Source organism: Lissotriton vulgaris, chromosome 8, assembly GCF_964263255.1.
Source record: "Lissotriton vulgaris chromosome 8, aLisVul1.2, whole genome shotgun sequence".
Classification (NCBI taxonomy): domain Eukaryota; kingdom Metazoa; phylum Chordata; class Amphibia; order Caudata; family Salamandridae; genus Lissotriton; species Lissotriton vulgaris.
The window spans coordinates 152,070,153-152,083,448 of NC_141696.1; the positions used below are offsets into that span (position 1 = coordinate 152,070,153).

The following is a 13,296-nucleotide window of genomic DNA, read 5'->3' on the forward strand; positions in this document are numbered from 1 at the left end:
CCACATTATGTTTGCCTTTGACCCTGTACATAGTCTCTCTGCTTTTGGGCTAGGTTTGTGCTACATAAATACAGCATACATACCTGTAGAGTGCCTCCAGGCCTCTTCTGTCATGATGTGATGCAGTACGCACTCCAAGGCCAGGCGCGGCCAAGGAGATAAATAAATAGGATTTGGATCGCTCGAGAACAACAGGGGTCTCAGCAGTGCTTAATTTGAGCCGGTAGCTTCCTGGTGCTGGGCACCTGCACTTCATTGTTAGCACCAGCACTTAGGACAGCTGCCTCATGGTGGCGCTGTTTGTGTAATCCAGAGATGAGCACAATAACAGTTGTTTATTAATCAAACAGACATTAAAACAACTAATACCTGCCTCAAAAAGCCATTCTTATAGCTTTGGGTGAGGCTCGAACAGTCGGAATTGTCACACTTGTAGCAGTGCGGTGGCTAGTGGTTGTGTTTGTACTGTCATTGACAGTGCTGGCAGTGGCAATTGGTTGTGCAAGCTGGGGTCATCTCCTGACGAGGGCCCTGGCACCTATTGTTTTACAAGTTAAGCACTGGGCCGTGTCAAATATTGTGGCCCACTCATCCAAGTCGCGGTCTGTACCCTGGGTGCAAGTTACCTCATTTAGAATACCTAATAGTGCTCTAATCTTGAAACAGTTAACATTAGAGAAAAGATATCAGTTTTGGAACAACCTTTCTACCGAATAATATTATTATGAGGCATTTCTACTTAAGAGAGTTTTACAATATATTTACTTATTTTATTAGGGTAAATATTTATGTTTTTATAGTTTACTGATAGCTATACTAGGAAATCTGCTTCTGGCTTCAATTATGCCAGAGATTTATTAGTCAATTAATGTCACTTCCTTCCCACAGAGGGCCCTGAATAATGTATCCAGTGATCGGATTAGTAGCCACCTGTTGTAGAATGTATGTGAAAAGGGGATTTAACTAGCTTGTACTACTGCCTCACATCTACAGGAACATTACGTGAGTTTAAAAGGGAGCGAGCCAGGTGTTAGCGATTTCACAAGTAAAGATTACACTTTAAAATTGTACGATTTTACAAGTAAGGGGTTAACATGTCGCGGATTAACTCACTTGAAGAGGTGTGACAAGTAATTAACAGTCTCTTGAGATACAACCATCTCCTAATTGCCCTAGCTAGCAATTTGGTTTTTCATTACTTGGTGTGTTTACAAACATTCACAGATGCTACACACGGTAGATGGAGGTCAATGCGTGCCACTAGGTGGGCTGGACCAGTCCACGCTTCCACCTCGTTTGGTCACGCACAGCGCACGCGGAGCCCAATCTCGCTGGCCCTGCACCCTGCAGGTGTGCCAAGTCCCTGCTGGGACATACCACAGTGACTGCGGCTGAGGGGACGGCTCGCCGCTGAGGCGCTGCCAGGCGCCACAGACGGCATTTCCACATCACGCACGCCCACAGTCGATGCCAAGCTGAAGTAAACTGTGCCCTTCAGAGACTGTCTGTGAACCGAGGAAAGAGCTGGCGGAACACCGCTCCCCCTCCAACCGATTCACCCCGCCCGAGTTTGGTGCGCCCCTCCTCCCCAGAGTTGATATAAAGGCAGACGCGTCGGCTGCTAGGTCAGGGAAGAAGCTGTGCCGGTGGCAACAGAGTCGTACCCTTCTCCTTTGCATGAACAGCCCTACACCGGAGCAGCCAGGGGCTCGCCATGAAGACCCTCATCGCGGCGTACTCGGGAGCCCTGCGAGGTAAGCACTCTAGTCTGCTTGTGTTATGTCGCCATTTCTTTACACTGTTTAAAACCGCAATGTGTAATCCGATTGTAAATTAGCTGTGTCTTTTTTGGGTGTAATCCCATTTTATGGGATTAGATTCCTTTTTTTTCTTTTCCTCTTATTTTATTCAAATGTGATCCAGCCCCTCCTAGCCTTTTTTTGGTCCATCCCTGACTGGCACCCTTGCATCGCCCTGTTTATTTACTGCAAGGTCAGTGAAGCTTTCTGTACAATCACTTGCAAAATTCACAAGTTTAAAGGGTGTTTTGAAAGATATTTTTCATGAGCCTCTGTGGGTACTTTACAACCACTAAATGGAGGGAGAGTGACCAAAGTGGCGGAAGGATGCTCTTGGCTGCTCTCTGTGAATAAGTAACGGAGCTGTTGTTTTGCCGTAGACTTGAGACGGGTGGTGGTGTGCACCTTGAGAGCCCGGGGCCGTGTGGCCAGCTCGGTGTGTCGTTAATAATTTACAAGGGTTAAAAGCTTTGATGGTGGGAGGTGGGGGTCCACCAATGTTCACAACAACTAAGAAAATAGAAGTTTAAATTGCATTTATATAGCGCTTACTACCCCTGACGAGGCGTGGACGTGGAAAAGTATGTCCTCATGTACAGTAGGTGTAACTGACTTGCATTGGGGTAGTTGCCCTGCCCCGGCCTGCCCTTTGGAACTACAAGCTGTCCCTGCTACTCCTTTTTCAGGAGTTAGGGAGCCCGCAGCTGGGACAGAACGGGTTTACAGTGGGCGTGCTTCATTTGGACATGTTGTGCGAGTGATGGGTACCAGCACTCTTTTTTGAGACACTCGACTTATTTTTCATCAGACTTTGACCCTTAGTTGAGAGAGGCAAAAGGGGGAGGGATAGAAAGACCTGGCAACAGAAGAAAGAGTGAGAATGAAAAAGAACCTGCATGAGTGGAGTAAGACTCGGTAAGTGGAGATGATGAGATAAAGCAGCCTGAGGTGGGACCAAGAATTAAGAGCCTTGGCCTTAAATAGCGCCAGCAGGGGGCGCCTAAAAAAACATAGTGGCCATGGAGCTTTTGCTGTTTTTTTTTTTTATCTTATACACTAGCCACGATGGCACTTTACTATTTTGTAGTTTATACTTCTTATTCTCCGGTGGCTTTGCAGCAGCACACAGGAAGTTAGAGGTGGTATAGGGGTCCACATTAGTACTCCAGGAGGCTCAGAAGGGACTCTGGTCCAATTCCTCCACCCCAGGCATTTTGTTGGTTCTGCGCCCATGGACCGTGCTGTGCTGCGGTCTGGCTGGTTACGCCAATGGAGGTCGAGGACTAAGGCTCCCAGTGATGGAGGCCGAGGACGAAGGCTCCCAGGGATGGGGGTTCTAGGGATGTGCAGATGGTGTCTTCCAGCTATGCCAGGCCTGGAACTAGGGACTCAGGGACAGCATAAATGCGCTTCTATTATCAACGTTAAATGAGTTTCTCTTGTCTTTACACTTGCCACGGATTGAGTGGACGGGCTAATGTACCAACTTTGCATTTTTACCTTTTTAAAGATGGGACTCCGGCCCACAGGGCTTATGATATATTTGTGCGGAAGCATTTTTTTTAATTTATTTCATTCACCCGTATATTTTTTGGAGCCTTGTAATGTCCAGTGTTGCCTTCTTACAGTTACGCCTGTATCAGGGCACAAGTCGGGGGTGGGGTGGAGTAGCCCTCCCCTCCCCCACGCTAATCTTAAAAAGTTGGTGCCTTTTGCTCAAGGCTTACCGAGGCTCGCGGGGGAAGGGGGTGTCCTTTTAGTAGGAACTGAAGTCTGATTGTCTCGTCGCTTCCACCCGCCCCCCAGAGGTGCTCTTGCTGTTTGCCGTTGTACACAAACACAATGTGGCCTGAGGAGCAGGGGCGGGGGTGGGGAGGGCTCGGACAGCATCCTCCTTATACTTGAGAATGGCCCAGCAGGAGGTTATCAGGAAAGGGCTGCGACCTTTGACCCTCTCCTTCTTTAAGAATGTGGTAATCTGACCCTTTTGTGCTTTTGGAAACACGGCCAGGGATCAAATGCACGAGTCCTAGTTATTAACTCTTAACCCAAGCGTTTTTATTTATTTGGTAAAAACTTCACTTTTTCAATCCAATTTCTAAGTACCCCGTGTGAGTATATATGTTTGTGTGCGTGCATATGCATGCGTGTATGTCACTCCCAGTCAGTTCTAAACTCCATTATCCCAAAACACGTGCAAGCAGTTTACAAAAGTGAAGCTAAAATGCAACCTGTTCTTGTCACGTGTTTATATGTGAGTGTATTTGTTTTGTGAAGTTCTCCTTCTGTCAAGAGGCCATTTCACAACCCAGATAAAACAGAACTTTTCTTTTTCAGGTATCCCTAGTTAACGCCCTTGATTTCACATCATCAGCTTGAGTTAAACATGTACATAATCACATGAAACGTAGGGCTCCGTAAGCAACCTGTGCATTTCCTGACTAACGTATTCTTAATTCTATTGCAGTATGCACTTTTCTTCGCTGTTTGGTAACGAGTAAATTACTGTTTGCATACATTATTTAAATGTGGGGTTTGTTTCCAAAACATCCTCTCTTTGGAATTAAGACAAAGCGTATGTGATGTAGATGTGAATACATGCATTGTATACATGATCTTAAATTAATATACTTCAACAAGAGAGGTAGGGATAAAGGACACTCCTATTCCCCAATTAATAACACAAGAACAACAAAGTAGTGACAAGAGATATAAAAGAAACCAACCCAAGATCTTGCTCGGATATATAGTTTCAAAATATAAAGAAAAAACGAAAAGTAAGTACACAACATCAGGGTGTATATGGTTCGGGCCGCAGAAGTGCAGTCTGTAGGATGCCTGTGGGGAGCCGCCAATGACACAAACTTCCTTGCCGTGAAGAGATCCCCTTCCGCAGTGCCCATGTAGTACTATAATACAACATTTCAAAACTGTAGGCCTTGGAAATTCTGAGACTACCTACATCGGGTAAAACCGTGAGTTTACCTCTACATGCACAATGCACAGACATCCCCAAGGTTAGGTACGCCTTAGAGTGCGTATACCGCCTGGGGAGTTTTTATTTTTATTCTTAATTCTGGCCCTGATGAAAGCTTTGCTGAGCTAGCGATTAAAAGCTGAAACATGTCGATCTATATATTCCACAGGATACATTTGGCTCAAATTTATAGCCAAAAGTGTCAATCACTTGTTTTTAACAATCTTGGTCTGACTCTTCATTAAAGTTGTTTTGGAGTTCAGTCCGCCATCTTTTAATCCGCTTATTTCTCTGAGCACCTTCCTACACGTCCTCTAGATACCAGCTCTGCTGTAATTCAGGCGTGGCAGCACACCAAGGAGACATTGGTGGAACCCTATGATGAAGCATGTCATCAACTATGCTGATGAGTGAGGGTTCTACTTTTTAATAAAAGTTGCTTTTCATTTAGTCATACACCCTGATGTTGTGTACTTCCTTTTCTCCTTTTCGTTTTTTCTTTATATTTTGAAACCATGTATCCGAGCAAGATAATCTTGGGTTGGTTTCTTTTATATCTCTCGTCACTCCTTTGTTGTTCTTGACTTAAATTAATATATCCATCCTTCACCTATTGAATCTCTTCTCGGACCGGTAAATGACCATTCCTGTTAATGAGTGACTAAAGGTAATGTGACATCACTTCATGTGGTGTTACTCTGTGCAGTTATATAATGCATTGCTTATGCTTTTAACCCCGGCACTGTTTATTTGTGTCCTGGCCCTTCGGGGTGCTTTTGGTGAATGGTGATGGTGAAAATGGCTGTCCACAAACTAAGTTAGTTGCGTTCTTTTCCCGTGCATGCCAGCTCTCACTAGAACAGACCTTTCTTGTCCTGTGCCAGTTCATTAATCATCTACCTTTATTCATCATGGATTCATTTTTAATTTTTTGTTGTTGCTTTTCCTCTTCAAGGAGATGACTGTACAAGTACCAGAGTGCAATAACAGATGGCCTGCAGGCGATCTAGTGCCAGCGGGCAGAGTACACAGATGTCCTGGCGCATGCCAGGGTAGCCACATGTCCCTTGCGGCTGCTTCTGGCCTGTCCGGTGGGTCCTGGCTTCCTGGGTTGGAGCGGAGAGACTTTATCATGTCTCCCAAGTCAGGCACGATGACCTGAGCCAGTCCCTTACATACTCTGACTTTTACCGTTTGGATTTAATAATTTGAGTCCTGACCCAAATTATAAAATCCAAACGGTAAAATGTAAAAAGAGAATAAAACTCCGTGCACACACTGAACCAGCACTGGGGTTGGTAATCTCACCTGGCATGTGCCACCTTGAAAGCAATTTTTGCAATCTGCCTCCTGTGATGCATGTACTTAGCCTGTGGTTACTGGTCCGAGACAGACCATATTAATTTTTGGGATTTATTAACAGGCCATGCTTTAGTCACTTGTATGCTTCAGAGGAGTTGGGTAGGAAAACTGTGGATTTAGGGTTGGATTTGACCCATCAAGCGTTCTGTTCTTTGGACACAGATAAGCATGTATTCAATCACTAGTACTTTGGGGAGCTTAAATCCAGGGTTTCCTCTCCGCTGTGGGTTTTAGAGCATGCAAGCCTGAAGTCTGCCCTTCTCGTCTCCTCCACAATTCTGTGCTAGGAGAGGCTCTGATCTTAGGGGATGGGGCTGTTCTCTGGAAGCTCTGCCAGCCTGTTGTCATGGAAACACTGACTTTAGCTTCTGTTCAAAAATACTTTTAAAGTTACAGCCCTGATAAGTCTTGATCCCCACTATTTTCGGTAGCTGTGTTGACCCATATGCACTGACCGGCGCGGGTGCCAGATTTAATAGACAGTTTTGTTTCACGCGAATTACCTCAGATCCAGGTCAAATCGGCACTGTGGCCTCCTGCCTGGATATGGTTCAGAGCTAACCCCAATCTACAGATTACTTGGTTATTCCTAGGACCCAGAAGGTCTGTCATGACACTTGGGCCATTGTCTCTCTCTATTTATCTTCCAGGGTATGTCTAATCTTCATCCGGTCTACCCACCGTCCTCTCCACCCTTTATCAAGAGTCTTTGCATCCTTTCTCACGAGAAGTGTACCACAGACCATACCATATACTAAAATCACGGTGTAAAGCAAAATCACCCCCCCCCCCCCCCCCCCCGTCTCCCGCATTCATTGACCATAAACAGATTAGGGCTCCCTGAGGGCTTTGCCTTAAGCTCCAGTGCTAAAAGTATCCAGCTGTTTAGTGTCCTCTAACTCCAAGCTTGGATTTTAGCAGTGACTCCTTTGTTTTGCCTCTTCCCTGTGTATTTCATAGTTACTTTTGTTGCAGTGTTTTCTTTCTGCATTTGCGCGTATGCATTCTTGATGTGGTTGTTGTCATGGACTTTTAGAAACTTAACGGTTTTCATTGAAGACCTTGAGATGGTGCAGTTTAGTTCACTTTCTTGGTTCATCTGTGACGGTGCTTTGCTTTTGTTGATATTGAGCCCAACATGTGACTGGCTAAATTCGGTCACACGTTTAGTATTCTAAAGTGGAGGCAGCAATTATTCTGATATTGGAATGTGAAATTTGACTGGTCCTGGGATGCCCCTGTGCATGCTCACCTAAAGCATCTTTATCACTATCTGCTTCCTTTCACCCTCTTGAATCTGCTCTGTGGATTGGGAACCTTTTACATTCTCCACCACAAGGTGCCCTCTGCACTGTGCTGAAGGGTGAGGTTGTATTACAGCATCGAATGCGTGGAAGGGGCATGGTAATGCTCTTCAGTGAAATCAACTTGATCCACAGTGTCATTGGCTGTTTATGGTAGAGTTCCAGAACTGAGGCAAGGCCAGAAGTTGCACAGCTTTACAAAGATGGGGGGGGGGGAGAGAACAGAAGCTGCACAGCTTGGACAGAAGCTGCACAGCTTTACCAAGATGGGGAAGGGATAGAAGCTGCACAGCTTTACCAAGATGGGGGGGGGGGGGCGGAGGAGAGCAGCTGCATAGCTTGGACAGAAGCTGCACAGCTTTACCAAGATGGGGGGAGGGGAGGAGGACAGAAGTTGCACAGCTTGGACAGATGCGACACAGCTTTACCAAGATGGGGGGCGGGGGGGGGGGGAGGAGGGCAAGCTGCACAGCTTGGACAGAAGCTGCATAGATTTAACAAGATGGGGTGGGGGGAGGACAGAAGTTGGACAGAAGCGGCACAGCTTTACCAAGATGGGGGGGGGGGGGGGGGGGCGGAGGACAGAAGCTGCACAGCTTGGACAGAAGCTGCATAGCTTTACCAAGACGAGGGGAAGGGACAGAAGCTGCACAGCTTTACCAAGATGGGGGGGAGGGAACAGAAGTCGCACAGCTTGGACAGAAGCTGCACAGCTTTACCAAGATGGGGGGGGGGGGCGGAGGACAGAAGCTGCACAGCTTGGACAGAAGCTGCACAGCTTTACCAAGATGGGGGGGGGGGGGGAGGACAGAAGCTGCACAGCTTTAACAAGATGGGGGGGAGGGAACAGAAGTTGCACAGCTTGGACAGAAGCTGCACAGCTTTACCAAGATGGGGGGGGGGGGGCGGAGGACAGAAGCTGCACAGCTTGGACAGAAGCTGCACAGCTTTAACAAGAGGGGGCGGGGGGAGGACAGAAGCTGCACAGCTTTACCAGGATGGGGAGGGGGGGGGCAGAAGCGGCACAGCTTTGCCAAGAATGGGGGGGGGGACAGAAGCTGCACAGCTTTCCCAAGATGATGGAAGGTCACAAGCTGTACCAAGATGGGGGCAGTTAATAAGCTGCACAGCTTTACCAAGTTGGAAAATTCTGAGTCCTGTGATTAAGATGAGTAGCGTAAGAACTGTCGGGTGATCCACAGTGTCATTGGCGGTTTATGGTAGAGTTCCAGAACTGAGGCAAGGCCAGAAGTTGCACAGCTTTACAAAGATGGGGGGGAGAGAACAAAAGCTGCACAGCTTGGACAGAAGCTGCACAGCTTTACCAAGATGGGGAAGGGATAGAAGCTGCACAGCTGTACCAAGATGGGGGGGGGGGGGCGGAGGAGAGAAGCTGCATAGCTTGGACAGAAGCTGCACAGCTTTACCAAGATGGGGGGGAGAGAACAGAAGTTGCACAGCTTGGACAGAAGCTGCACAGCTTTACCAAGATGGGGGAGGGGGGTGGAGGACAAGCTGCACAGCTTTACCAAGATGGGGGGGAGAGAGAACAGAAGCTGCACAGCTTTACCAAGATGGGGGGCGGGCGGAGGACTGAAGCTGCACAGCTTTACCAAGACGAGGGGAAGGGACAGAAGCTGCACAGCTTTACCAAGATGGGGGGGATAGAACAGAAGTTGCACAGCTTGGACAGATGCTGCACAGCTTTACCAAGATGGGGGAGGAGGGGTGGAGGACAGAAGCAGCACAGCTTGGACAGAAGCTGCACAGCTTTAACAAGAGGGTGCGGGGGGAGGACAGAAGCTGCACAGCTTTACCAGGATGGGGAGGGGGGGGGGCAGAAGCGGCACAGCTTTGCCAAGAATGGGGGGGGGGGCAGAAGCTGCACAGCTTTACCAAGACGAGGGGAAGGGACAGAAGCTGCACAGCTTTACCAAGATGGGGGGGGATAGAACAGAAGTTGCACAGCTTGGACAGATGCTGCACAGCTTTACCAAGATGGGGGAGGAGGGGTGGAGGACAGAAGCAGCACAGCTTGGACAGGAGCTGCACAGCTTTACCAAGATGAGGAGGGGGGAGGGCAGAAGCGGCACAGCTTTACCAAGAATGGGGGGGGGGGGAGACAGAAGCGGCAAAGCTTTACTAAGAATGGGGGGGGGGGGGGAGGACAGAAGCTGCACAGCTTTACCAAGATGGGGGGCGGGGCGGAGGATAGAAACTGCACAGCTTGGACAGAAGCTGCATAGCATTACCAAGATGAGGAGGGGGGGGACAGAAGCGGCACAGCTTTACCGAGATGAGGGGGGAACAGAAGCTGCACAGTTTTTCCAAGATGGGGGGGGGGGGGGAGACAGAGGCTGCACAGCTTTACCAAGACTGGGGGGGGGGGGAGGACAGAAGCTGCACAGCTTTACCAAGATGGGGGGGGGGGGGACAGAGGCTGCACAGCTTTACCAAGACTGGGGGGGGGGGGGGCAGGACAGTAGCTGCACAACTTTACCAAGATGGGGGGGGGGGGGAGAACAGAAGCTGCACAGCTTTACCAAGAATGAGGGGGGGACAGAAGCTGCACAGCTTTACCAAGATGATGGAAGGTCAGAAGCTGTACCAAGATGGGGGCAGTTAATAAGCTGCACAGCTTTACCAAGTTGGAAAAATCTGAGTCCTGTGATAAAGATGAGTAGCGTAAGAACTGTCAGGTGAGGCTTGTAGAACATTCATTGTGATGTGCAGAGTGAACTCTACAGGGTCTTCCTCTGGATCCTCTGGGCATCTGTCAGTGCCCTATGGACCAATCATGTGTAATGTCCTCAGTATTCTGGATACAGGGGAGGCAGTGATGCTGTTCTCTGTAGACTGGTGAGGACACTAGATTGCTGAAGTAGACTTATTGTAGTCTAGCTTGGGAAGAAGAATGTCAACCACTGGAGACATCATCTCTGCATGTCAGACAGGACAATGTCTTTTACATCTTGCATAGCTAAAAAAGACTACTTGTGAGGGCTGGCTATAGGTCACTTAATGGCTAAGTAGCAGCTCGGTATACTAAATTTGGTCGCCCTTTTAACCATTAAATATTGATGTGCAATGTGAGGTGGCATCGCTCAGTTTTCTTAGGGAGACTAACACCCTTGCCAACCTGACTTGTGATTGAAGGATTTGGCAAAGAGGTTTAAGCAGAAGTACTTGCCTAAGAATTTGAGTTAAGGATTTTTTGATGGTTTCGCCAAGAGACGGAGGATGTAGGATTTATTAGGCCAATCGATGGCTGAACATCTGTACTTATGTCTTGTTTCAGCTGTGTTTTTTTCGCAAACAGTAGAGTGTTTGAGCCTACAGTCCAAAATAAGAGCTAGAGTCTATACTGGCTAAAGATCACAAATGATATGGGGTCCACTAAACTGCTTATCAATGTGAAATGCCATGGAGATCAGGCGGGATGGAGGTGCCAATGCTTTCACTGGACATTAAAAGGCCACCCACCACAGAAGTGGACCAATTGTATGATTCATCTTTAATGTGCATGTTTTCTTTATATAACTGAAGAGAATACATTTTACTTTACTCAGCTTAGGTATGCAGTTAATTGGCTTTTGACTCTTGGTACCAACTATACATTGTCACATGACCTCAGCACTGTGGGTTTAACCACTGGAGCCGGTGTACGCACATGGTACTCTTAATTAAGGTATCCTAATGTCCTGGTTCCCCCTAGTTACTAGTGATTGATGATGGCATCAGCTTTCCTTTGCCAATGCAGGTTTTGAGACTCGGAATGTAAAGGGGGTATTTAATGTAAAGGGGTTATTGAATGTAAAGGGGGTAGCATAGACAAACAGGTGGCAGTTTGTGTGCTAAGAGGTGTTTATATTTTTCCATGCCCTGCCTGTCCCCTGCCCTCAAATGCAAATAAGAACCAGAAGGGTTAAAAAAGGATGGGGGGAAAGGGGGACTTGGAGGGGGGTGGGGTCGGAATTAAGGGCATTTAAAGTGCATGATTTTTAATATACTCCAGGCGTTTTGGTGAATTGAGGTCACTTTGGGTTGGTGCAGAAGTCTTGCAGCAAACTGTAGTTTTTTTAAGCTTATTTTTTAAACTGTTGATGTTAAATGTGCCAGAAAAAGGAACACTTTACACACAGGTAAATCACATTTACCGATTTTGAAATACCGAATATTACCGAATTTTACCGATTCGGTATTTCAAAATCGGTAAATGGGATGTAGGTACCAACATCTGGATTCTTTACCGATTCGGTAAATACCGAATCGGTATTTGCTATTGAATCCTATGGGCCTTGAAGCCCATAGGATTCAATTCAAATACCGATTCGGTATTTACCGAATCGGTAAATACCGAATTTGTCAAGGGTGCAGGGGGTGTCACTTTGACACCCTCTAGCACCCCCAAAACGGGCATCTGCGCAATGTGGCACACAGACATGCCCTAAGGGCACGTCTGTCTGTCACATGGCACATGTGTACATGCACAGATGTGCATGTACACAGGAATCAGTATTTTACCATGGATTTGTATTCCATGGTAAAATACCGATTCTGAAAGCCATGTGCCAATGGAAAATTGGCTACCCACATTTCAATCTTGCATTTTCGGTAAAATTACCGATTCGGTTAAATTACCGAAAATGCAACATTTAAGGGCCCCTACATGTCAATGGCCATTTACCGGTCGGTAACGGCCGAATTCGGCCGTTACCGATCGGTAAATGGCTATTTTCGGCCACCTACATCTGGCCCCTTGTCTTACACAGCTAGCAGGATCCCTGAGCGAGTTAGCACCCTGTTGAGAAGCAGGTGTGAATCCCAGATATTCTGCCTGTCGTCAACCTTTTGAGATTGAAGTGCGCACACTCGGTTTGTGTACTGGCCTCTTAGTTAACTCAAATACTTGGAGCAAGAGTTGTATGCTTACTGTCCGGCTCCGGCCTCCCTGAATCTTTCCGACATTGGCCTGTTTTCAGTGCTATCTGCATTAGCTCCTTGGCTGTAGTTCGTACAGTTGCCAAGCTTGTTTACCAACCAGTGAACAGGGTCAAAGGGCACCATAGCTCGGAGGGGGTCAAGATGGGGTCTGAATGGATGGTACAGAGAAACAGAAGTGGGAGATGTTTGGGACAATGTCTGGCGTGAAGTGTTTTGAGAATTTTGAGAAAGTTATAAAATTGTGAAATTTCGTTGCCAGAGTTGTATTTTGTTTTCAGAAACAGTGACTGTTTCATTCGGGTACTAACACCGCAGTAATGTACTGTCACGTGCATGCTAGCATTACTGGTGAGATCGGGGCTCTCCATTTAGAAAACAAATATTTTAATTTTACATTCTTCAAAAACCAATGATAAAAACAAGGGTATATATTGTAATTAACTTTGTTTTCAATGCCCACATGTATGTTCTCAAATGTCTGCATTTGGGGAAAACACTTTTATGAGCAAACTTGGCAAGTAAAACAGCACTGAAAAAACAAGAGAATGAAACTGTTTACGAATAACAAGTCTAACATTTCTGAAAAGGCCTCACTCTGGTCACACAGTGCAGCCCCGTCTCTTGTTACTGTGTAGCACAATAAGTAGCAGATTCCCATGGTCAGGAAGGGACTGTCTCCCAGGGTCCTCTATGGATGCATCGCTGGCAGAGATTGGCCAGCCCAGCTGGATGTGCCCCACTTCATCACTCTGGGGCTGATAGGGTTGCAGCACAGGTAAAGAAGTACTGCAGTGCAAGCACACTCTGCTGGTTAGTGGCATTTTGGCAGCCATTTCCAACATGGCTGCCCGGAGCTTCAGCTTTGTGGAAACCCTGTGCACAACATCCTAACACGGCCCTCCAAGCCCCA

General features: G+C 47.2%; 1 protein-coding gene across 1 annotated transcript in view; it reads left to right on the plus strand.

Annotated features, from left to right (window-relative positions):
• Nucleotides 1–1,348: 1,348 nt before the first annotated feature.
• The window catches only part of DGAT2 (diacylglycerol O-acyltransferase 2), a 67,680-nt gene continuing 55,732 nt past the window's right edge, over nucleotides 1,349–13,296 (plus strand). Inside the window, exon 1 of the mRNA XM_086933864.1 lies at nucleotides 1,349–1,754. Within this exon, the coding sequence (XP_086789990.1) occupies nucleotides 1,715–1,754 (40 nt within the window). The 5' untranslated portion in view covers nucleotides 1,349–1,714. The remainder of the gene's footprint in view (nucleotides 1,755–13,296) is intronic.